The 27,695-nt window shown below is 35.8% G+C and overlaps 1 protein-coding gene across 1 annotated transcript; it reads left to right on the forward strand.

Annotated features, from left to right (window-relative positions):
- LOC114471833 (transmembrane protein 54-like) lies at positions 1-26,198 on the forward strand. Its single transcript, XM_028460771.1, has 6 exons — positions 1-103; positions 3,522-3,718; positions 7,449-7,508; positions 16,215-16,406; positions 21,169-21,315; positions 25,295-26,198. Exons 1-6 carry the CDS (start codon positions 91-93, stop codon positions 25,640-25,642), a joined length of 957 nt encoding a protein of 318 aa, XP_028316572.1. The 5' UTR covers positions 1-90; the 3' UTR covers positions 25,643-26,198.
- The last annotated feature ends 1,497 nt before the right edge of the window (positions 26,199-27,695 follow it).

Genomic DNA, 27,695 nt, shown 5'->3' on the forward strand with positions numbered 1-27,695 from the left:
GAAGTTCCGTTTGAACACGCGCTGTCACACACACACACACACACACGCACACACACAGATGAGCGATGAGCTGACACACACACACACACCATGGCAGCTTCAGGTAAACAGCACCAGAACACACACGTTTCACATCTTTTTAAACACCTGTTTAAACACTCTTTTCACATCAGTTTTACACCTGTTTCACATCTTTTAAAACATCCGTTTTACACCTGTTTTACACCTGTTTTAAACCTGTTTTAAACCTGTTTTAAACCTGTTATCGCAGCAGGACCCACAAACACGTGACTGTATCTGATGTGAGGGTCACATGATCAACATTAGAATAATAATCAATCAGAGCATAAACACGAGGAAAATCATTTTTTGTATTTTTGTGTATATTTTGGTCATTTTGTGTAGATTTGTCTTTTATAAAAATAATTTTGTGCAGTTTTTGTGTATTTTTTGGCATTTTGTATATGTTTACCTTTATTTAAAAAAAAAAATAATTTTGTGTATTTAGGTAATTTTTAAAATTCTTTTTAAATCATTGGTTTGTTTGTTTTACTTTTTTTTTTTTTTTACGTAATTTTAAATATTTGGAGTCATTTGGTGCATTTTCTTGGCATCTTGTGTCCTCAAAGACTGATGATTGTTTTCCTTTAGTGTCTTTTTGTGTATATTTTTGTTAAAAAAAATGTCTTATTGTATTGATTTTTTGATTGTATTTATTTTTTATTATTTTATATACTTTGTGTATTTTTCTGTGAGTCATTTTGTGTAATTTTGTTTCCCTTTTTGATTATGTGATCATCCATGCATGTTTTGTGTATTTTTAATCTCCTTTAGTGTATATTTATTTTGTATTATATTTATAATTAGTTGTCTTTTTGTGTATATTTATTTGTATTATATATTTTAATTAGTTGTCCTTTTGTCTATGTTTATTGTCATTGTGTGTGTTAATACAATTTTATTAAGATCATATTTACAATCACATTTAGCTTTTCTATCTAAAAGTTTGACTCACTTTATATCACATATTTGTAACTGTTTAGTCACAGTGTTAACTCTAAATGATTGTGCATGAAGTGAAAATTACTTGCAAACATTTATTGTCTCATAACTAATATTAAAAGTGTTATTTCTTTGACAAAAATGTTGAACCTAAATTGTCGACAGGTCTTGACACAAGCGTCATTTTAGTTTAGTTTCTATTTTTATTCAATACATTGTTGATTTTCCAATAAACTTAAATGAAATTCAAATGTATTTTTGTGAACAATGTTGTGTATTTTTGGAGTCGTTTTGCATATTTTTAGTCATTTTGTTTATTCTGTAATTTTGTATGATTTTGAGACATTTAGTAAATTATTCTGTCATGTTGTGTGTTTTTTTAATTTTGTTTAATTGTATGTTTTGGAATTGGTTAATGTCTGTTATGTAGGGGTGTTGAAAAAAATCGATTCGGCGATATATCGCAATATTACGTGCGATACTCAGATCGATTCAAAATGCATCCATATCATTTTTTTAATTTTATTATTTATTTATTTTTAACCTTTATTTAACGTCTTTTCCACTGCAGGAGACATTATAACCTCACAAAGAAGCGCTGAAACCAGAGGGGTGTTCCATAAAGCGGGTTATGTTCAAACTCTGAGTATGTTACCATGGCAACATGGCCCGTGAACTAAACCTGGTCGCTGGCAGGTTTTATCAAAGAAACCCTGGGTTTCTACCTGGCTCCGCCCACCTGAACACTTTAATGAACCTTAACACTTTTCTCTGAAACACATTAGTAACATCACACACCACAGACGTGTTCACATCATTACTAATGTTGTGTTTATTTATGTTTTTTTGGAATTTTTAATTATTAAACGGTAATTTTCTTTCTAACATTGTAGATGTAGATCATTAAGTGAAACACACTGAGAGGTTGATCTACATTAAAACATCTACTGACGTCTGTAGTAAAGTTCACTGGATACAAACCTGTGGATAATATAAAGGAGGAGATGATCATTTAAATTAATCTATTTTTAAGGCTCGTTTATTGTTTTTATATTATTATACAGTTAAATCTGTAGATCACATATCTTTAAAGTTATGATGACACAGTGAATTGTGACGCTGCCTTTGGAAGCGATGGGTCACAGGTTCTCGTCCCACTTCAGTGTTTTTTTATGACATTTTTTAGGACGTTGAGATGATTCTGGCGACAATATTACATTAAAAATCAATATAAATGATGTGATATGAAGCAGCATTTACTGTCTTAATATCCAGTGTAACAGGAGGACTCTCTATGCAGACATCCTATGCTGCTGACACGTCTCCTCAGACACATTTTATTATTATTATTCACAGCTCGTCACGTCACTGAAGCAATAAAGTGATGAAGTGACCAAAAAGTGTGACTAATTATGGGTGATTTAAGCCACTATAGTCACTGAAGACTGAACACACCTTTAGAACAGGATCATATTCATCAAACACCGACTTATTTCACCCGTTACGGTGAATAAATCAGTTTCTTCCGTTTGGTTGTCATGGCAGCTCAAGTAAATCTCTGATCCATTGATGATGGCTTTTTATCGCGCACGTGCACGTAAGTAACCCAAGGTTTACATACTCAGGGCTGATTGACCCACTTCATACCAGCTGTAATGGAATCAGATAAACAGAGTTTCCCATCACTGGGTATGTTGACCCAGAGTTTATGGATAGACTCAGAGTTTGTTAACCCTCCTTTATGGAACACACCTCAGGTCATGTTGACCAGCTTGTGTTTTTTCAATAAAATCTAAAAAATACTAACGTTCTGTATTTATTTGTTGTTCTAGACATAAACCTCAGTTAAGTTGCACTAAAGTCAAAGTTAGTTTAAAACCCACGGGCAGATTGTATGTTATTTATTTGAAGTTGTTGGCACATGGCACGTTAAAGCAAATGTTTTGAGTGTAAAATATGCTAATAAAATATTTCATACATAATGTTCTCATGGTGTACACATGTACAGATTAGTTTTTTAAGTCATATATTTAAAAAAAAAAAATCGCAATAATCACCTTATACTTTATTATCGGGATATATCGTATCGTATCGGGATATGAATCGCATCGCCAGATGCCATGCAATACACACTTCTACTGTTATGGTATGTAATTATGTCATTTTGTATATTTTCCTGTCTTTTGTGTGTTTTTGTTGTTCTTTTGTCTGTTAGGAGTAATTTTATACATTTTTGTTTGTAATTCTGTATATTTTCCTGTATTTTAGTTGTTCTTTTGTGTTGTTGGAATTATTTTAGTTTTGATGTTGTACATATTTCTGTGATATTGTGTTTTTCTTGTCCTTTTGTACTTATTTAGTTGTACAGTGGTTTGGGGGGGAGGACGTGGTCTGATATGTTATGAGTCAGTGTTTGTTTGCTCTCACGGTCCTTGACCAGTGTGATGTCATCATGGTGATTACTTTAATGATTAACTCAGTGATGATGTGTGATGTCATCCTGTCTCTGTCTCTTTAAGGGTTGTGTTGTGCCAGCCTGGAGGAGCCAAAGGTCCTGATGAAGATGGGTCTGAGCGTGCTCCTGCTGGGTCACGTTAACTTCATGCTGGCAGCGCTGGTGCACGGCGTGGTGCTGCGACACATTAACCTCCACAAGCAGGCCCGAGCCATGGAGTACGCCATCTCCAACGTGGTGGCGCTCACCTCCGGCCTGGTGGTCAGTGGCTTCATCTGTTTATTCTTATTATAGCTTAACATAGGGCCAGGGGGCGGGGCCACAAACATCTGAGGGTCACATGATCAGCAGTCATGTCAGCATTAGAATAATGACCAATCAGAGCATTTACACAGCAAAGAGTGTGTTTTTTTATGTATTTTTGTTGTTTTGCACGGAGCCCCAAACAAGACATGGTGAAAAAAAAAATTAATTTGTGGCCACGAATGACTAATACTGTTGCCCCATATTGTCAGGCGTTTTAGATGATTTTCACTGATTTTTAAAGACGCACAGAATATTTTGTACTATGACAATCTGGAATCTGAAACCAGATTCTGAAAGATTAAAGTCTCTATTTTCATCAGAAAATAATAATTTTGTCTCTAGCTTGTTTCATTCTTCTGTAATCATCAGTTGAATACAGGCAAGTTTCACATAAATCACCAGTTTGTGTCAAAAAGCTGAGAAAAAGGCTTTTTCTGAAAAAATCTATTAGTCTTTGAAGCAATTTTTTTTTTTTTTTACTTTAGTGACACCTCAACATTGTTTTCCTTCTATAAAACTACAAAAACACTGAGACCAGGCTTTTGATGGCAACATTATTATTATTTTCAATTGAAGTAATTGGAAGTCAACGTTTCTAAACAAAATGACATCTTTAGACGTCAATGGCAGTCAATGAGTTAATGAGCTTTATCACACTCTGGAGTGTGTTTGTCCAGAAGAGGAGCAGGAGCAGAGCTCTTCCTCCACCCTGTACGGGTCGTATCCCATGTTAGTGAGCTCTGGAGGTTCTGCTCTGTTCTATTCACACCAGTCAACCTACGGACTATAGTGTGAATAAAACCAGCATCAAACCTTCTGTGTCTGCCTGAGTCCCTGTGTCGGGGTCCTACTGTGTGTTAACCATGGACGGGACTTCAGTACCGATCATTCCATGCGATCGAGAAAGAAAATGAAGCCAAATGTGTAGTAATGTGTACATTTTAAGATACAATAAAAAAAGGTTTGACAACAAGCAAAACACGTAACAACAGCCGCTGTATTATTTTGTGGCCACAACAATATTTTTTACCATGTAATGTCTGGGGCTGCGTAGTTTTGTGTGTTGTTGTTGTCATTTTGTGTATTGGAGTCATTTTGTGCACCTTTGTGTAATTGTACGTTTAGCATTAGAATAAAGACTGATCAAAGCATTAACACAGGAAACAACAAAGGGTTTGTGTTGTTTTTTTTCTATATTTTTCTAGAATTTTATTGTAATTTTGGTGTCATTTTGTGTATTTCTTTTGGTTTTTGTTGTCATTTTGTTTTTCCAAGTCATTTTGTGTAGTTTGTTGTTATTTTGTATATTTTTGTTGTTTTGTGTGTTTCTGCGACAGGTAAAGTGCTAAAAGTCGTCAATAGAACCTTTATTACAAAAAAACAAACTAGGTGAACAAGAAAGCTATGATTTCTCTGCTTCATTAAGCAGCAAACACTTGATACTTTAATATGATAAAGTTTTTTTTCACAGCACTCATGGAATGTCTGTCATCCAATCAGAACTAACTATTGTATAAATGTTATTATGGCGTCAAATGGTTTTTTTAGAGGCAGAAAAAGTGAAAGCAGACGTTTCAACGTGTGTGTGTGTGTGTGTGTTCTATAGAGCTACAGATGATAGAAGCTGTCTTTGGACTCTTATTCCTTCAGAATAACTCAGTCATCAAACCAGGACGTTAGAGAATCTGGTGAAAATTTTCAGTTTTTCTTTGAAGGACAGAAGCTGAAGATCCGGTTTCAGATGAATTAGTCACTTTAGACTAAATCCTCCTTTTGTTTGACCAAAACATTTTTGCTCAGAATTCTATGACAAAACGAACTATGGAGCATAATGATGGAATTAATAAGTGATAACACACCTTTTAAAGAATTGAATTTTGTAAAAATGTAAAATGAAACAGTATTTAGTGCCTCTTAAATACATTTATTTCTAGGGATGCACACAAATGAAAACACCAAAATAAATTATTAATACCACGTGCGCTGATCGTGGAACAACCTGTTCTGGTTGTTTTTGGTAAATAAAAATTTTTTGGTCAAGAACTAAAAATTTTGGCCATTTTTGGCCGATAATATTTGGTGGCTGAATTTTGGGCGCATCACTAATTATTTTTTCTATAGTTTTTTATAATTTCCAAATCATTTAGACTATTTTAAAGTTATTCATCAGCAAAACAAACTAATTCACATATTTAAAATAATTGCCCTAAATGGAAAAAAGGGATAAAAGATCATTTAAATCAGGGTAATTTTCAAACATTTTCAAAATTATGTGTGAGTAATTTATTAAACTGGTTCCAAGTACAATTAACATCAAACACAAAGGCTGACGAGTTCTTTTAGTCACACAGTTTTTTTTAAACTTTGTTTAACTAAAGTGGTGTAGCATTAGCATTAGCATTAGCAATGCTACATGACAAGGCAGCATATCAGTCTTGTGATTTACATTAGTTATTGAGGTAACACACTCATGTTAATAAAATCTTACTTTAATCAGTTTTATGAATGTCTCTTTTCCCACAGTTTAGACAATCATATCCTTTACAAGATAAAACGTTTCTGCTTTGGTTACATTAGGCCTGGATGATATGGAATATGGACTAGTTTTCATATCACATATTTTTCCTCTAAACAGCGATATGTGATATAAACTTCAATTATTTTTATTTTTTCAATATAGTTTTACAAGAAAAAACAACAGTGGAGAAAAACACCCTTTTATTAATCACTAATTCAGTAAATATTTAAGATCATTTCCATCATCATTACAATAATAATTATTAACTAAAAATAAACATAAAACACCCATGTTCATTTCTTAATTTCCCTCTCTTTCTCTTTTTCAAGTACCCCCTGTAGTGTCATCACGTACCCCCATTCAGGGCTGCACAGTCCATCATATTTGAATCGTGGTTTACGATTAAATTAACCTGATCGTTGATGATTTTTACTTTAAAAATGAGGGCTCAGCTGCATATCTAATCAGTCGCTGTCATAGACATTGATTTTGAACATAATATAGTTGCAGAAGTCGCGTTGGGTGTGAACGCACCTTCGTGTTTTTTTTTTTCCTGCGCTGTCGAGCAGTGGTACAGTTGTTGTACATTTTGATATTTTCTTTTTAGTATTTATCATTATTCTTGTTTAAAGCTTTTATTTTGCACACTAAACTGTTCACATATTGTTTGTTAAAAATAGACCTGATGAAATGACCATTTATTGTCCTTTCTTAGTTTTTTTAATTGTTATTTTTATATTTATTTATTTTTCTTTTTTCCCTCTCTTCTCTCAATTGTAATATATTTATTTTGTATATGTATATATGTTTATATATTGTTCCTTTCCCCCACATATTAACTTGTTAATGTCTCTTACCCTCTAATGACACAATACCATTATTATAATATCTCACACACTGTATTATAATGTATATGATTTGTAAATAACGTCTATGGAAACTTGTCAGCATTTTTTTTTCTGTAATTGTCTCTGTTGATCACATAATGATTAATTGTGATTAATAATTGCAATATTGACGTAAATAACCACAATTATCATTTTCGCCATAATCGTGTAGCCCTACCCACACTGCACTGCTTTAGATTCATATCATTTGTTGTGACTTTAACATGTTTTTCATGAGATCTTTGTTTGAATCTGGTCTGTTTTTTCTGTGTTTTTTCAGGGAGTTGTGGTTGGAATCCTCGCCATCATTCTGTCCAAAAACAGGCGGAGTCGTGTGCTGGTTGGTATCACTTCTGTTCAGTTGGATGATGTTGGATGCAGGGTTTCAGTCTCCATGTTCCAGACCACATATTTGTGCTCTCCTGCTGTTGTTTACTCAGCCGGCTGTCAGGCCGCTCAGACGGGACTGACAAGCAGCGCCGTGATTCCATGAATGAGCCTCGCCTTGAAAAGCCACGCCCAGTTTGCTTTAGTGTGGCAATCTGTCGTGTCGGGGCTTTTCATTGTGTACTTTTCACTTTAATTCAGTTAAAAAAGAAAAAAAGTGAGTCAGTAATGAAACTTTTAGCAGAGGAAGGTTTTTAATTTCCTCGATCTAATGTAGAACACACTAAATGACTCAAAAAATACAGTAAAAGATCTTCCATGTTTCTGGATATTTCCCACGCACTTCAGTCCCAAACATTCTGAAATGTTTACCAATTGTTCGGTGATTATTCAATATTCACGCTGTAAAGATTTAGTTTGATCGGATTAATACTTTATGAATTATGGACAATTTACTGTTGATTTTCACGCGTTTATATTTATCTTCCATGTTCATCTTCCAATATGTCTGTAACTCCATCACATATAAAGGTAAATATGGTACAGTAATAAGCTCCACCTACTCTCTCAGAATATATAAACAGATCTGCTATACATCCTATCTGGTGGACATGTCAGCTCCTCTAAATAGTCACTAAGTCAGTGTGTGTTTGGGTCTGGAACATGTTTGGGTCTTCAGTAAACTACTTAGCATATGTCTCAGCTCCCTGTAATGTGATCAGCTTAGAGCTATGTACATAGACTGTTGACATCACTAATGATTAGTCACAGATATGCATTGGTTCTAGGCTCACACACTCTGGAAATAGCAAATACTTATTTTTACATTTTCTGTTTTAATCTATAGTTTAAATGTTATTAGAATATAAAACTATTTCTCTTTATGTAACGTCTTCATTTTTAAGCCAGGCTACCGGACTCAAAACGCCACTCTCTCGGGGAATGGGCTGCTGTCCTTGTGCTGTCTGGGGCTGTGCGGTCCTGCTGGATTGTGGCCGGTGCATGGGGGGAATCTTCTCGGGGCGCTTCGCCCGGGAGGTCGCCCTTGGGGGTTCCCTGTCCCGGGGGGTGCTCTTGGGGTTCGGCGGGCTTGGCCTGCTGGCTGGGCCTGTCCTGGCAGGGGTCTTCCGGGGGGCGGCCAGCGCGGGCCACCCCGGAAGATCTTGGGAGGGTTGGGTGTGGGGGTGTGGGTGGTGGGGGGTTGGATGTTGGTGGGGAGCGTTGGAGTTGGGTTCGGTGGCGGGGTGCGCTGGGTCCTTGGCTCCTTGGGGCTTCCTCAGGTATGTATGTGGCGGTGGTGACTGCCTTTTGGCTTGGGATCTTGAGGGCGTCTGGGGGGCTGCTCTGTCATGGGGGGGGTGGCCTGGGGCTTCTTAGCGCCCGCTCTTTCTGCTAGCCTGGCTGCATCTTCGGTTTCGGGGCAGCGCTTATGTTTACAGTGGCAGTTCTTGCACATACACTGGTCTATGATGCACTGGCATGTCTTGGACTGTGGGATAAAACTGGTAGTGGGCTTAACTTTAGACACGTTGATCCCACATAGATGCTTTAGGTTTTACCACTCACTCCTTCTCTCTGTCCACAGCTACCACCATTATACCTAAGCTTCACACTTTCACCAGACTGGTTTGATGACACAACACAATAAGCACAATATACACAACTACAACTTCACATCTCACTCTCACTTTAAAATAATCAACTCTTCCCACCCTTTCTATTTTCTATCTTGAGTTTCTCCTTCCTGTTCCCTCTCCCTCACCTACTGTATGTGTAACACTGCCCTCTTATTATATCCTCCCTATAATAAAGTGTTTCGTAAAAAGATTGCACTTCTTGTAGTGTTGACCTTTGACAGCATGTGCAGACAGGGTAAAAAAATGCCACCCACTTTGTTCTTCTTGTTCTTCTTGTTGTGTACACTAGTTAAAATCACTTTGTTATTTGTGAACGGATCGGGCTGATCCGTTCACAAATAGCTATAATTTATGGATGTGTACGCATTGACGCTCTGAGCTCGTAGCCCAAGGGGCCCAACAGAACAAAAAACAAAAGTCGATTTCTACTTTATTTGCAAGTTAAATATTACAACGGTTGGTGGTACATAGCAATATATAAATGGGGCTCATTACTCCGTATATGTCAAGGGGGTGCTTGGTGGCCCCATTTTTCAAATGACTACTCCTTTGTTAGATTGTAATGCAGTTTGGTATGAATACTGTATGAATATGATGAAACGCTCGGAGCCCATTTTTTTGAAATAAGGCTTGGGGGCCCACCCACCATTTCTGGTAATTTCCAAATTTATGGGAACATAGTCGTGTAATATATCGTTTCAAAGGTAATTCAACGTAGATTAGGATTATGCCTCGCACAAGGCCGAGGGGTTTGTGGTACCGAATCATTGACGCATACCAATATATGAATGGGGCCCATTACTCCGTTAATGCTCGTTGAATCAGGCTGTAATCTGACATGGTTATTCTATGAGTGTATGTCTAGAGCCTCTCTGAGACTTTTTTTTACTCGCTGGAACCGAGTCATTTGACTGAATTCTCTAGAACTTAGTACGTGCTTTTTGGTGCAGAGACGTTCCGCGGGCCTGGCTGGTTATTTTGGACCCCTAACTTTGCGTTATTTCACCACTCGTGAATATTGAAAATCCTTCACAAATAATAATAATAATAATAATGATAATGTCAACTATATCAATCACCGAAGTGATATTCTTCTTTGCGGTGTCTTATAGTCATTTATTGTTTATTAGTTTGTCACTAGTAACATAAAAAATATTAAAACCATTGCATTGTTGTGTTTTTCTTTCAAAATACTTTAATATAAATCATTATAACAGTAATTAAATGCTGCATCAGACACCAGTTCAATTACACTGGCCATTATTTTACAAATTTGATCATTTTGGAAAGCAAACGTAATTTAAGAAATTAATTTCAGTGTTTTTATTTCTAAAATATACTATTGGTCTTCTGAAAATGTAATTTCTGCTGCATATCTTTGATCAATCCTAGTGTAACTTGGGTATCAACATAAATAGTACAATTCCTGGAAAGAGTTGCTCATCAGTTGGAGAAATATCGTCATATATGAAACACATATTTTAGTCAGTTGTTTACCTCCGTGTCAAGTTATCAGAGAATTTAAATAATAAAAATAAATTCATAAACAAAATATAAAATACAATAAAAAATAATAATTTAATATATAAAATGTCTTGAGTTTCGTTTCCCAAATAAATGAAAACAAATGTGCCAAACTGTTTTTATTATTATCATTTCTCATTTATGTAGCACAAGTTTTGGAAGCTGTATTATGCCAAAAATAAATCCAAAATACTGCTTGAAATGTTCAGCAACTTAAAGAATGAGAAAGTAAAGTTGCTAAAATTAAGCAGTGTTATTATTTATGATATTCTACATGATTTATCATAGAACACTGGATACATGTGCTTTAATATGTGAAATAAACTTTAACAGTTGTCAGTTGTAAATCACTAAGTTATACAACAGGTAGGAGATAATAAAAGGATTAAAAGCATTTAAAAGTCCAACAACATAGATTATGGCATTAAAACGTAACTATGTAACTCCGCCTTCGCTGAATGTCTACGTGCAATTTTTGTCGCAGTCCTTCTCTTTTTTTTTTTCTGCAAAAATTGAGAAGTAAATAATTATTTCTTCACAGTATTCTAATTTTTTGAATTCCTGTTTTTGTGGGTTTTATGAGCTGGAAGCCCAAATTATGTAAAACAAATAAATACTTGAAATTGTTTAAATTGTGGGCCCTGAATCTATAATCTAGGAATTTTAACTTTTTGAATGGAAGTATGGAAATTAAACTACTTTTCCATGATATTCTAATTTTTTGGAAAGGGTCTATATATATATATATATATATATATATATATATATATAAATTATTTATTTTGCTGCCTCCCTTGGCAAGAATCTCAAACTCCTATGTATTCCAGATATCTAAAATTAACATTTCTACATGTCAAAAAAATACTAGTTGAAATGTAATTCCCACCAGTGAAAACTAACATAGCAACTATTAAATGTTTAAACAGCTTGTCATTTTACCGCTGACATGGAACCATGTTGAGCTGCTTTCTTGATGTTTGTGCCTGTAGTCTAGTCTCATGCTGCTGTGTTTACTCTGTTACAAAGCAAACATTCTGCTTTGTCATGGCACAAAAAAAAGTCATCATGAGGAATAATAACAGCCAGCTTCAGTGGGTGTGAGTGTGTAAACACAACAGCAGCAGCAGGCGCTAATACAGTATTAGCTTCTGAAACAACCCGTCGTTCTTTGTTTATTCCATTTATAACATATAAACTGTGTAATTATTTTGTTTTAGTGACTTAAAAACGAAACAGAAATACAGAAAAATCAAAAACCAGACAAGAAGCTTTTTTCTGTTTTGTTTTGTTTTTTTAAACAATCTTGTTTTGTGAGATATTTGGATATTTACGGTAAAATTAGAGCGAGAACTGAAATCACTACACCTGGTTTCCCTCTCCAAGTCCTGGACCAGGTCTCCTCACACAATAGGACTGTTTAGGCTTTATTTCAGCAGTTTTCTGCTCATGTCTTTGGATATTTTAGCTCTTTTTTTTATTTTATTTTATTTTTTTAAAAAAGCTGCTCACGTTTGTTTTGTTTTGCTGTGTTATGATCCAAATAGTATCCAGATAAACTGGTGACTGACTATCCACTATGAGGCTGGTGTGAGGAACAATAGATGTTAGAACTTCTACCATTTCACACTTTTGCAAAAACACAACTTTTTTGAGGTCAGTAAAAATATTTATGGAAGATGATCACAAGGAACGAGGAGCACCAATAGATTCATAACACCACCTCTGGTTCCTTTATTCACATATCATGTGTATGTTTTATGTGACATTCATTTTTTTGTTTTGATTTATTTATGTATTGTCATGTGATTTATCTGTTGCTCTTTTTTTGTCTGAGAGTAAAAGTTCACCCCCGTCTGAGAAGCCGCAGTGTTTGGAACTGTCGTCACCTGCGGTCACAGATTTTTTTCCAGTATAGATATAATCAACAGCGCTTTAAAATAAAAAGACAAACAAACAAAACGATAAAATATGTAATTATTATTCATTTGTTTTCAATCAGAAATAGTTTTTTTAGTATTTGGTTTTTTCGTTTTTCTGTTTCTGGTTTTAAATTAATGATTTTTTTTTTTTTTTCTATTTTTTAATTTGTTTTTGAAACAAAATACCCAAAAGAACGAAGGGTACACAGATTTGAAACCTATTGTTTTTCTGCGTGTTATTTTTCTTCTGATTAAATCCTAAACTTCTAAAGCAAGAACAATCATAAAATGTATGACAAAGCTCCAGTCCAGCTGTAAAAACAGTCCAATCACCTGCAGGTGGCGCTACATCAAGTCTCTATAGTTCAACATTTAGAAAATAAACAACAAATCATCCACATGTGCTACAGATTTACAACTTTCACCAAAATGTGGCTCCAACACTGAAGAAACTTTGGTACATTTAAACCTGTTTTAAATTCTGTCACAGTGTTTTTATCAAAAACTGTGAAACTTATTAACCTTTAGTTTAGCACTTAACGCTTCGCTGGCGACACATTCTGGTATGTGCACATTAACTCATTCAGTGCCAGCCATTTTCAGATTTTCTACCCCCCTCAGTTCCAGCTGTTTTTGAGCATTTTGACTGATTTTTAAAGACCCACAGAATATTTTCTGGCTCGTTTCGTTCTTTTGTAATCAGCCGTTGAATAGAGCAAGTTTAACACAAATCTTCAGTTTCAGAGCAAAAAGCTGAGAAAAAAGCCTTTTTTCTAAAAAAAAAAAACCCTGTCAGTGACTTTAAAGCTATTTTTTTTTTTTTGCTTTAGTGACAACTCTAACATCTGAACATTGTTTCCTTATATAAAACAAAAAACACACAGACCAGGCTTTTGATGGCAAAATGATTATTATTTATCTATCTGGATCAGAGTTAAATGGATTTCTTACTGTATTTTGGCGTTCCTCCAACTGTCTCTCCTGTCAGTCTGAACACACGCAACTTCCTCTTCCTCCCAGACATGCAGAGTGTCACTGCGTTCCCTTTTTTTCATTTTTTATCTCACCATTGCCACACTATCCATGAGTTCCACACTTGCTCTGGTCGAGTGTGCGCTGCTGGGAATGTCAACTCTGTACGTAGTGCCATTTTCTGCCCCAAAACGCCTTTCCTCTCTCCCTCTGAGCTCTGCTGAGCATGGATGATCTCACAAAGGTGCGCTGCTACCTCCTACATGTCACCTATTATTTTGCTATCTGGCTCACAGGCTGGGGGTATTTTGTACCCTAACTCTGGTAAAACTCACTCTATTGAAAAAACTGTTTCTTAAAGCTAACGTGTTGCGCTTTACTGACAACCTACAAACATTACGGTAGTCACGTGTGTGTGTTTTTGGAGTAATTTTTTGTGGTTTTCTTTTCTCTCTCTTGGAGTTGTTATTGTGTGTTTTTGTTGATGTTTTGTGTTCATATGTTTATTTTGGAGAAAATGTGTGTATTTTAGTTTCCCCTTTGTTCAATTTCTATAAACTTGTATGTTTTCGTTTTGTGTATGTTTGTGTTATGGGAGTCTTTTTTGTGTATTTCTGTTGTGTTTGTCTTGTGTTATTTTGGGACTAATTGTGTGTATCTTGGGTTTGTGTGTTTTTATTTGCTTTTTATATTTACCTGTCTTTTTTACATATGTTTATTTGTTTTTTATATCATATTAAAAGTAAGTAAAGCTGCAGTATGTAGAATTAGTGAGACTGGAATGGAAACCACCACACAATGTCAAACTTAATTTGCACAAACCATCCACACACATTTATGATTTATTAAAAATTGAGCCTAAAGTGCATCAAAATGTTTGTCTGGTGTAATCCATCCCTTAGTTTAGACCATCTAATTTGGCCTGCAGCAGAAAGTTAAAAAGACAGAAAAAGCTGTAAATTGTTGTCTCAAATAATTCAGTTTGAGATATTTCAGCTCTGATATCTCAGATATCTAAATACACAAATTCAATGAAACTCCACAATATTTGGAAGATGGCAATTTTTTTACACAACTGCAGTCATTTTCATTTTCTCAAAAGAACTCAATTTTCCTGAAATCATTTCACATAATTTCCCCAAATTAAATAAAAATTGGTCAAAAAATCTATGAAATTTAAAAGAGAAAATCCTGCAGGGACTGATGTGACACTTATTGCCTAGATTTTGTTGGTGCTTTACATACTTACATGCTTTATGCATAATTTTGACATTTACGTTGAAATTGCTAATTTTCCCGCCTAAACTCTGCATCTACTTCAGATCTAACTACTTTGTATTTGGCCCCTGAACTAAAATGAGTTTGACACAGTGATGTAAACATATACAGTACATGCAAATTCTTGCTAAATACATTTTCAATGTTTCTGTCGTCATTGTAGGTGACTTTTATCTTAAAAGGACTCTAAATGTTCTAAATGTCCTTATTAGTAGATCTATGTCTAATAAAACACATTATTATGCACCATATTTATTTGATTACTTTTTAAAAATAATAATAATTATAATGCATCAGTTTTATATAGCACTTTCTCATAGACACTCAAAGTCGCTTTACAGAATTAAGAGATTATTCTATTATAGACGTCGATGTAAACCTCTTTGTTTACAGAAAGATAAAAACAGTTGTAACACAAAAAATAATCTATGACCGTTGAAGTACTCCCGCCCAAAAGGACTTCTCTCCTCAGGGTTTGTGTCCGCGATTTACTCGATAACTTTAGTTACCAGAGCATGTCAGGGCACTGTTTAAGGGAGAGTAAAGGTCCCTTAGCAGAGCTCTTCTTCTCTGCTTCATTGTCTATTACCAAACCTCAGAGTTAGAACCCTCGCCACCTGCAGTCACAGTTTTTATCCCCTTTCTGTAAACAAGAGGTTTATATCTTTAACTTTTCCTGGTTTTTTAGAGCAACCAAAAGCAGCACAAGTTGTTATTGTGTTGTTATTGATGTAAAAAACAGCTAAATTATGTAAAAAGCTACTAAATGATCTAAAAATCAAGCTGAATGTTTCACTTCAATAGAAAACAATGGAAGGCCGTGGGGCCGTGTGACATCATCAATGATGTGATTTAAAGATGGATTTAAAACTGTAGCGTAGACCTATTTTAAAAAGGAAATTAAAAGAATATGGTGCATAATGTGTTTTATTAGACATAGATCTACTAATAAGGACATTTTAAAGATTTTAGGCCTCATTTGTAAAATCTGTCGAGGATCTCTTTAGGAACTGAATTTGTTACATTTTGAATTTCATCCTCACGCTAACAATTGAAGTTGATGCAAAAATGTCAGTTTTTTGAAACATGAGTTTTTCCACTGATAAAGCCAACAAATCATTGTTCAAAATAAAAGACCAACATCTCCATTGTGTTTGTGTGATTTGTGTATTTTTGGATTTTTGTGTTAACTGAATTTTTGACAGCCTTTAAACGTTAACAGCTGCTGACTTATATTAGTGAATGAGTGAAGCTACAGGTGACATGTGCTAATGCTAATTAGCTCAGTGACATAGAGGATGTTGACTGATCATCTTTGTTGGTTCTCAGGCGTGGTCGCTCTTCGTCGTCAGTCTGGTGGCGTCCCTCATGGCGGCGGCGGCGGCCATCGGTCTGTCTTTGTCTCTGGTGATGGCCATCATCCATGGTGGGCGGAGCCTCCTGACCCACTGCCGCTTCCCAGAAGCCATCGGTTACTCCAGTGTCACCAACGAGTGTCCTTTTGACCCGACACGTATCTACGTGAGTCCGTTCCACTCTTTATACACAATTATTGGAAATAAAACCTGAAACAAATACTGTTGAGCCAAAAAATCAGACCAATATTTTTTCACTCTGATTACATGAGGGACAGCATGTGTGAGTGAGGTCTGTTGCATGGCGTTACAGCGTTTCCAATCAAAGTCTAGAGCGATTGTTTTGGTCTGGAGCGTTTGTGTGTGCGTTTGCGTGTGCGCGTGTGTGTGTGTGTGTGTGTGTGTGTGTGTGTTTACAGCACACTGTCTCTGGCCTTTACACTGTTTGTGTAAACTACTAGAGCACATGCACCACATGCTGCCCTTTAAACTGACTTCTGTTCACTTCACCTTTACATCACATAACTGTAGGAAAATTATTTGGTCTGATTGAAAACATGAAGATAAAAGAAAATTATTCATTTTGAAGGCATTGATTAAATTAAGTAGAGTACAAACAATTGTGTGTGAATTGTAATATTTATATGAGGTGGTAGTGAATGTAAAAACCTTTTTATAGCCGACATATTTTGAACATTTGAACTTTCCTCACATTTAGCTCATTTTTCTCTCATTTGAGATTGAAACTAATGTAAAACAGCTTGTTCTGAAAAATAAATCTAAATTTGAATGTTAAATCTAGTTGTAGAAGTTAAATATAATTGTTAAATGTAACTCTAAATGTTAATCTAAATGTTAAATGCAACTCTAAATGTTAAATGCAACTCTAAATGTTAAATCGAAATGTTAAACCTAAATATAAATTTTAAATATAAATTTAAATGTTAAATTCAAATTTAAATGTTAAATGTATATCTAAATGTAAAATCTAAATGTAAACCCTAATTGTAAATTTAAATGTTAAATATACATCTAAATGTTAAATGTACATCTAAATATTAAATGTAACTCTAAATGTTAATTTTAAATGTTAAATCTAAATGTTAAATGATGAATGTAAATCTAAATGTTAAATACAACTTTTAATGTTAAGTCTAAATGTTAAACCTAAATGTTAAACCTAAATGTTAAATCAAACTGTTAAATGATAAATGTAAATCTAAATGTTAAATATAACTTTAAATGTTAAATCTAAATGTTAATTGTAAATCTAAATGTTAAATGTAACTCTAAATGTTAAATATAAATCTAAATGTTAAATGTAACTCAATGTTAAATGTAACTCAATGTTAAATCTGAATGGTAAATCTAAATGTTAACCTAAATCTAAATGTTCGTCTAAATGTAATGTAAATTTTAAATCTAAATGTTCAACCTAAATCTAAGTGTTCAAGCTTTGATGTAAATTTTCTGTGTTTTAAACAGGGGACGGGACCTAGATAAGCAAACTGCTTCTCTCGTCTCCTTTTTCGACATGTACAAAACAAAAAAACAAAAAATAACAAAACTTCTGTGAATGTAACCATGTCAGAAATAAACTGAATAAATAAATAAATAAATGTAAATGTAAATGTTAAATGTAAATATTAAATGTAAATGTTAAATGTAAATGTTAAATGTAAATGTCAAATATACATGTTAAAATTAAATATTGAATGTAACTAAATGTTAAATTTAAATGTTAAATCTAAATGTTAAATCTAAATGTTAAATTTAAATGTTAAATTTAAATGATAATCTAAATGTTAAATTTAAATGTTAAATGTAAATCTAAATGTTAAATGTAACTTTAAATGTTAAATATAAATCTAAATGTTAAATGTAACTCAATGTTAAATCTGAATGGTAAATCTAAATCTAAATGTAAACCCTAAATGTAAATTAAAATGTTAAATCTAAATGTTAAATGTAACTCTAAATGTTAAATCTAAATGTTAAATGTAACTCTAAATGTTAAATCTAAATGTTAAATCTAAATGTTAAATGTAACTCTAAACATTATATCTAAATCTAAATGTTAAACCTAAATCTAAATGTAACTCTAAACATTATATCTAAATCTAAATGTTAAACCTAAATCTAAATGTTCATCTAAATGTTAAATGTAACTCTAAACGTTATATCTAAATCTAAATGTTTAACCTAAATCTAAATGTTCATCTAAATGTAAATGTTAAACCTAAATGTTAAATGTAACTCTAAATGTTAAATCTAAATCTAAATGTTAAACCTAAATATTAAATGTAACTCTAAATGTTAAATTTAAATGTTAAATCTAAATGTTAAACCTAAATATTAAATGTAACTCTAAATGTTAAATATAACTCTAAATGTTAAATATAAATCTAAATGTTAAATGTAACTCTATATGTTAAATCTAAATGTTAAACCTAAATCTAAATGTAAATGTAACCCTAAAGTTTAAATGTAAATGTTAAACCTAAATGTTAAATGTAACTCTAAATGTTAAATGTAAATCTAAATGATAAATGTAACTCTAAATGTTAAATATAAATCTAAATGTTAAATCAGTAACAAGTATAAAGCTAAATGTTTAGAATTTATACAAAATGGGCAGGTCGGCCCCCTGTTAATACATTGTTTATAATTAAACCTTATGTATAATTCGTACAGCCCTTTTCTGTAGTAGAAATAGTTACTGTATTACATTTTTGTAAATATTGCCCCATACTTCTACACAGTAGGTGAGGTATGGATGAATTATAGAACAGTACAAGGTGTGGAGTGCATTATGATCAGTGATGTGTTTAGCTCTATTGATTATTACAAGGCTTTTGGATACTTTAGTCGTTATATGTCTAATGTGTGCTTTCCTACTTCACTTTTAGTCTAAATGTTAAGTAGTCTCTCCTGCTCGGCCGCCACCTGCTTTGGCGGGGCGGGCCGCTCTGCGGTCACCTCCTGGACTGCTGGGGGATGTGGCTGGTGCCTGGCTCCGCCTGGGGGGGTCCCGCCGTGCTCCATTTGGCCGGCATGGTTCGGGGGGGTGCCGCGGGGGGTCTTGGTTGTGCTGCTCAGCGCGTCCCTGGGGCCCGCAGTGCCGCGTGCCCGTCTGCGCCATCTACCCTCTCCGGTGGCCCGCCATGCGGATGGGCCGGGCTCCTACCAGACAGGCAACGCTCCCCTCCATCCACACTTTTTAATTGCACTTCATACATTCACTAAACACATGCATTCACTCGGGATAGGGAAGTGGTCCCCACACAGACCAGTCAGACTGTGGGACTCCAGTAGAGCCTGTATTTATTTGGCCCAGTCTGGATAGGTCACAGGTTCCATTCCCGAATGGATTTGCTGAACCTTTGCACTTTATTAATAAAGAGCTTTATTACTTTTCTAAAATTTGTGATTGCAAATGTCATGTTATTTTTCTGAGATTTGAAGAATAGTTCACATTTGATTTTTTTTTTTTTTTAAAAAGTCCCACTTTTTTTTTTTTTTTAATTTACCTTTTATTAATGTTTTATTTTTCATTTTGCTGTAATGGGGGGTCCTTGAGAATATATCTACAGTAGTAGCACTTCTCTCTTTCTATGTGCACACACTTCAGCAGCAGCATCAACACAATGTCACTTACAGCAGCCCACACAGAGGCTGCTGCACACACATGAAGACATGCACCACATAGTTCTAGTGTAACAATTACAAATCAAACATAATGTAAATCAAGCAGCAGTAATTAACTTTCAAACCATAAAAGTCATCAATTCCATCTTCTACTCCTCCAGACCATACATTGTAAAAAAGACGGGAAATGGGCGGGGCCTGTGAGCAACAGTTGTCAGACAGTCCATCAAACACAATCCTGGCTCTGATTGGTTCTTTTTGCTCAGTCACGGTGCATTCTGGTAATCTGCCAATGGCTGCAGGAGCAGCAGGGGGCGGGGCTTATTGAGCCTGTTTTTTTTCACACAAACTACTAGTTTAATGTAAATCTGTCCTTACATAGTGACAGCTTTAGCAAATATGACAAATAGTCACTTTTATAAGAGTTGCAGACTGCACCTTTAACTGATGAGTGTAAATAAATGTCAGAGCGACTGATTCTAGATTTGTTTTATAAAAAGGAACATAAGGAAATTAAAATCATGGTAATTGTTACTATTCATTTGTAATAAATCAGAATCACGATATCTTTATAAAAATCAGCATCCCCCAGTATCTTAGTAAAACCAGGACCAAAATGTATCGTCCCAGCACTAATAGATACTACTATGTATGTATGTATGTGCTGTGGTTAGGGTTGGGCTACATTATAATTGTAATTGGGGAGAAATCTGTTGTAATCATAGCTGAATTGGAATTGAGTTCAGATAATTGACTACGTAATTGTAATTGGCATGGCAATTCTATAAAAACTCAAATCTAATTGAATTAAACGTAAACGTGGTTATTAATTATTAAAATATATTTCAGATCAACTTGTCACTTCTCTTCATTTTACCATTTAAATATATACATAAATCTAAGGCTATAGTGAGAGAAAAAGGCTCACACCAGAAATATTAAAACCTGTATATTTATTGATTAGGAAACCTAACAAGGCAACCAAGAGATGATAGATAATATTTATTAGTGTATTTTACATCTAATTTAAGACATGAGTCTAACTGACCCGTTAGCATTAGAGATGCTAAGAGAAAGCTAACACAACAGGAAGGCTACGTTTTATGAGAATTGAGAATGTAATTAGTGAGACTCAGGAGACATTAAAGTCTTATTTCTAGGCTTTCAGGGGAAAAATAATAATTGTAATTGGAAAAATTGCTAATTGAAACTGTAATTGTAATTGAAAAATGTAATTTAGCCCATCCCTGGTGGTCTGTAACGTGTGGTTCCGTCCTCAGAGTACCACTGTGATCCTGTGGGTTCCTCTGATCGTTACCTGTGTGGTTCAGCTGGTGTTCGCTGCTCGCTGCTGTGCTGCGTGCGCTTCATTCCTGGGTCTGTCCTGCTGCACTCAGAGGAAGAGACCTGCTGATGACAGACGATCAGTGAGTCACACACACACACACACACACACACACACACACACACACACACACGCACACACGCACACACACACGCACACACACACGCACACACACACACACACGCACACACACACACACACACACGCACACACACACACACACACACACACACACACACACACACACACACGCACACACACACACATGCACACACACACACACACACACACACACATGCACACGCACGCACACACACACACACACTCTCGTAATGTTTGCATTGATCTTAACCTCATAACCTCAACGTCTGTCATTCTCACACACAGCGCTGTAATAACACGGTCACCATAATCCTCGCCAGGGTTGGAGTCAATTATAAATGTAATTGTGTAATTGACATTAATGGTGTAATTTTTATTGTAATTGTAATTTAAAAATCTGTTGCTGTCATAATCCATGTCATAATACATTGTAATTGAGTTCAGATAATTGACTTTGTAATTGTAATTTTTTTATTTCTTTATTTAAGTAGGGACAGTACATATTAATGAACATTCAAAAAAATGTAATTTTACCAGATTGCCATGACAATTATGTAAAAATTGTCAAATATAATTAAAGCAAAACTGTTGAACCATGTTACAGTTCTATGTACAGTTCTACACATATGTAGTTATTATTTATCAAAATATGTTTCACATCAAGCTTTCCCTCATTTTACTATTTAAAAAATCTAAATCTAAGTTTATACTGACACAACAAAGGCTCAGACGTCCCCACACCATGAATATTAAAACCTATATTTTCATTGATTATGAAGCGTAACAAAGTAATCAATAAATGATATTTGTTTTTAGTGTATTTTACAGCTGATTTAGGACCCGTTAGCATTAGAGATGCTAACAGGAAGCTAACATGAGAGGAAGGCTAACTTTTATTAGGTTATTTATTTCAGGCTCAGTAATTGTAATTAATTGTAATTGAACTTCAGTAATTGAGAAGGTTATTGATGTTGACTTTCTAAGGAAAGTAAATCATTGTAATTGCAAAAAATGCTGGTCTCTGTAATCGACGCCCTTTGGGGGGCTGGTCCAGAAACCTCCAATAACTCACATATGTCCACCAGCAGGTGGCGCTATACTAAGGTCAACAAGTTTTGGCCTTGTTTTGGCCCATAACGACCACACCATATGTTGCACCTTCAAAAACTTCATATCCACAGATTCCCTGAATAGCACTAAATCACCTAAGCTAAGCCCCACCCACTTCTACTGAGAGCAAAATCAGAGCAAAATCACGAAAACTGCAAAATCTACTTTTTCGAATTAGTCCTTGGAATTTTGTCCAATCAGTGTGAACTTTGGCACGTAGAGACTTCATTTGGACCTGATTAACGTTCAGTAAAGAATTTTGTTTGATTAAAATATGCGCAAATTATTTTACGAGTAAAGTTTTCTCGCTTCGCTATGAAAACGCTAACTGGTGTACATCTTGGTCAAAATAAATGCTAACAGCACCAAATCTGAGATCCTTGGTTGTCATGTGACTGTGGAGGTATGAGCAAAATGTTGGCCACTAGGGGGCGCTGAAAATATGTGAACGTTATATCTCTTAAATGGCACGACCGATTTTTACCAAAGTTGGTGGTATGACCTTGGGTCCCTCCTGAGGCCATATCTTAAAGTTAATCGCAATTGGTCAAAGTGGGCGTGGCTTATTATGACATAAATATAAATAAACAAAACATTTATTTCAGCTGAATTATTATGTTGAGGGCTGTAAAATGTACAGGGTCGATATAGAAGACCACACAGACCACCCATACCAAAATAATTGTGCCACGAGGTGGCGCTATAAATCCAAACACATTTTGGCCTCTAACGTTAACATTTTGAATCACATCTTTATAAACTTTATATCCACATGTTCCCTACATAGTCACATCTGCTGACATAAGCCACGCCCACTCCCACACCATATTGCTCTTTTTAAAGCGCTACACATCAAAAACCTACTTTTTCGAACTCCTCCTTGGGGTTTTGTCCAATCAGCGTGAAACTTGTCACATAGAGTCTTCAGTTGGACCTGATCTAAAGTTTAGTGACATGTAGTTACATTTTTTCTCAGTAAAGTTTTCTAGCGAGCTATAAAAATGCAGAACTGTTGTATATCTCTGTCAAAATAATTGCTAACAACACCAAATCTGAGATCCTTGGTTGTCATGTGACTGTGGGTGTATGAGCCAAATTGGAATAATTTAGGCCACTAGGGGGCGCTGCAAATAAGGGAAATGTATATCTCTGAAATAGCAAAACTGATTTTTTACCAAACCTCATGTCCACAGATTCCCTGAAAAGAACTGAATCACCCGGGCTGTGCCACGCCCAATTTGCATATAATTGTAGTGGCACAAAATTGCAAAATCTGGAAAACCGACTTTTTCAAACTCCTCCTTGGGGTTTTGTCCAATCAGAATGAAACTTGGCACGTAGGGTCTTCAGTTGGACCTGATCTAAAGTCGATAAAAGATCAGTTTAGCATGAAATTTGGCACATTTTGGCCTGTAACTTTTACATTTTGAATCACATCTTCATAAACTTTATATCTATGTGTTCCTTAAATAGAGTCACATCTTCTGACATAGGCCACGCCCACTCCCACGCCATATTGCTCTTTGTAAGTCACTACACATCAAAAACCTACTTTTTCGAACTTGTCTTAATGTGTGAGCACCATCTGCACCAAATCTAAAACTCCAGCCTCTCCTCATCACCCCAAGCACGTCATCCTTCATGACGTACTTCCATGGGCTCCATGAAACCTGGGGCCTGGCCCTCTTTTATAACTGCTTGCAGTTCTAGTTTTTTCATGAGCTTATACTTTTCACTTCTGACTCAAAACCTCAAAATTAGCCTCAACTGCTGCGTCACATTTCATGTTTACCGTAATTTAACTTAAGCAGGTTTTAAACTAGCCTGTCCTGTTAAACACATTGTACATTCATAATACCTTTAATTATGTCTAGATTTCCATTTCTATAACGCTATGCTGTCTCTTTATCTGATGCCATAGAACAGACATGGGCAACTGGCGGCCCGGGGGCCACATGCGGCTCTCTGTCTAATTTTGTGCAGCCCCAAAGTAAAAGCACAAAATGCCAGAGATCACAAAACAAAAACAATAGTACAATATAATATATGAAAAAAAATACATTACAGAAAAATACAGTAAAAGAAAATAATACAGAAAATAATCCATAAACACACAAAACTACAATACAACAAACTAAACATTACGACAACAATAATATCCAAATAACATAAAACAACAACAAAAATACACAAAATTACAAAAAAAAAACAAAATTACAGAAAATGACGACAAAGTACAAAAAGACAAGAAAAACATAAAAAAATGTCGAGGCAAACCCACAGTACTGCAAATAAAACGACAGCAGAAACACACAAAATTGACTGCAAAAAAGGAAAATACAACAAAAATGAGATAAATATGTACTAAATGATAGCAAAAACAACCCAACTAAAACAAAAGTACACAGAATGAGAGAGAAAAACAAAATGACTCCAAAAACATACAAAACAAGAACAAAAAGTCAAAAAAAATGGGAGAAAAACATACTAAATGACAGCAAACCGAACACCACAATGGACAACAAAAACTCACAAAACAAGAGCAAAATTTTAAAAAAAAAGAGAAAAATATACTGAATGACAGCAAAAAAACAACCAAACTAAAACAGCACAGAAAATGAGAGAAAATGTAATGATACCACAAACACCAATAACACACAACAAAAAAAACCACAATGGACAACAAAAACTCACAAAAGGAGCAAAAGGTAAAATTATACTAAATCATATAAAAAACAGCCGAACTAAAACAAAAGTACACAAAATGAGTGAAAAAATTAATGATACAAAAAAAAAACACAAAGTAACAGCAAAATATCCTACTTCACCTGCTTGTGTTCGTTGTTTAGATCAACGTGGTGCGACCGGAGGTGGAAACGTTGCCGTATCGTGAGCCTCAGACACACAGAAGCCCCGCCCCTCCTCCAACACGCCACGCTGACCCGCTCAGACGCGTCACTGCTCCTCCACGGCAGCAGCAGCGCCGACCCCTCCCACCTCCGTACCAGCCGCCACCACAGCATCATCATCATCATCACCACAGCCTCCCCCCCTCTGAGAGGCAACCCCTCCGTCCTCACACAGCCACAGGTCGAGCAGAGAGAGGCCGGACGCTCGGGCCGGGGGCCGCCAACGGGCCCCTGAGCAGCACCAGCTCCTTCAGAGGGGGCCCCAGAGAGGTCCAGCTCTGGGTGTAGACTAGAGTCCTAAACCACGTATTTCAAAGCCTCCCCTCAAAGACTAAAGCTTTATTCTGTGGACTTTAGTGTTTGGAACAATGTGTAAAACGTTGCCATGTTGTTAAGTGTTTATTCTTACTATTTAAAACAGTTTAGCTAAAGGTAAAGTTGGCTAGCTGTGAACAATTCACCTTAGCATTAGCATTCAGCTACATCCAAAAGTTACATTTACTATGCAAAGTAAACCAAAGCACAACATGCCTACAGAAGCTAACTGACTGTTAGCATGATTTTGTTGTTTTTTACATAGTTTTTTTTAGCTCTAAAAGCATAGCAGTGATTAAAAGGTTTATTAGGTGTGGAATACACGTTAATTATTTGGTGTTAGCATTCCCTTGTTTCTTCTGAATTCTTGATTAGCGTGTATGCTACGCGTGTAAATGTGCTATCAATGCTTTGGCCTGAGAAAACACAGTTGTTATAATGTGATGCAAATTTTAAATGGATTGTGTTTAAAAGCCTGAGGGAAGTCAAATGTGTTGCTTTGGTCTTTTGTTTACCTGTTTGTGGAACTTTAAATGAGATGTTGGTGTTTGTTTTTGTTTTTTGCAGTTTAAAGAATCCTGAAAAGTGTTGATGTATTTATTTACTGTGTAAAATAAAGTTTTTATCCAATATGTGCTGCTAAAGCTGTGTGTGTCCTAGATTAAAAATGTTTTTAAGTATGTCAGTGGGTCCCAAACTGGGGTACTTCAACACCTCTCAGGTACACAGAAACATTTGTCAGTTTATTATCAACATTTTTTATATGCACACAGACAAAAGGTGAAGTTCACATTTAAAATGAGCAAAACAGAAATAACTGAATTAAAAGGCCTAAATTCAAGGTTAATGTTGGACGTGTTTTCACAAAATGAACAGTTATGTTATACTTTAAAATTACATTATGTTCTCAATTTATCTGGTTAATTTTTAAAGTTATTGTTTCACCCTCCATACAAACATCTCATTTAGGTGCTCCTGCTACTACCATGTTGTAGATCATGGTTCAAGTACCCACTTTGTCTGAACTACTAATTTAACGCAGAATACTTTGGAAAACGACAGGTTTACTTTTTAACCCCAGTTCTATGAGAAATATGAGTGAGATGTCTCACTATGGGATGTTGCTTCTGCTACATTCCTCAGAATACCTATTTCACTTTGCCAATCCTGATTAGCCGTGAAGTGCAGCAGTCAGCCTGCGCACACCTTCATAAATCTGCATATCAGCGATGCTGACTTGCTGGTTTGTCCGCAAGCCCACGTGACAGGCAGCGATCCATGCCAAATACACTTTCACAGTGGAAAAGGCCTTGCGCCTGTCAATCATGACAGAATTACACCCACTGGGCACAGAAAAGGAATGTGGCCTCCCTGTAGACACCAGTCCTCAAACACCTTCCACTTCGAGTCAATAAGAGATCTAGTGGAGGGTGCCCGAGAGCTCTGTATGGTAGAGATCACGTCCTGTGATAACCCTACTGCCGACAGATTGCGCCACTCAGGGGCCAGGCCCACTGCACCAGACTCTCTGGGTGTGGATAGAAAACCGTGCCTCCTGCCTGCGACAACAGATCCCTGTGCAGTGGGAACTGTTGGTGGGAGCACAGAGAAGCTTGTAAATCTCCGCCAACCAGTGCATAGCCGGCCAGCGGGGAGCCATTAAGATCAGAGAATGGCCGCATTTCCTCACCCTGTGCAGCACCCTGGCGTAACCAAAACTTTCTGTGTGCCGTGACGCATGGGATTGAGCCCAAATGAGGCCACCCACACCTCATGTGTAGGCGGCCCAGACAGATCACGAGGATGGCCAAAGCCATCAACCCGAGTAATCAAAGACATAACCTGAATCGAATAGAGCTCCTTTGTCGGAACAGAGCAAGACACGTTCTGAATGACCTCCCTGCTCCGCTGAGAGGTGCGCAGTAAAAGGCACAGAGTGCAGGGACAGGCCCAGGAAGGGGATAACACGCTTTTCTCTGCATTCACCATGAACCCGAGATCGGACAGGTGATGCAGCAGGATGCGC

This window comes from Gouania willdenowi, chromosome 11 (genome assembly GCF_900634775.1).
Source record: "Gouania willdenowi chromosome 11, fGouWil2.1, whole genome shotgun sequence".
Taxonomy (NCBI): domain Eukaryota; kingdom Metazoa; phylum Chordata; class Actinopteri; order Blenniiformes; family Gobiesocidae; genus Gouania; species Gouania willdenowi.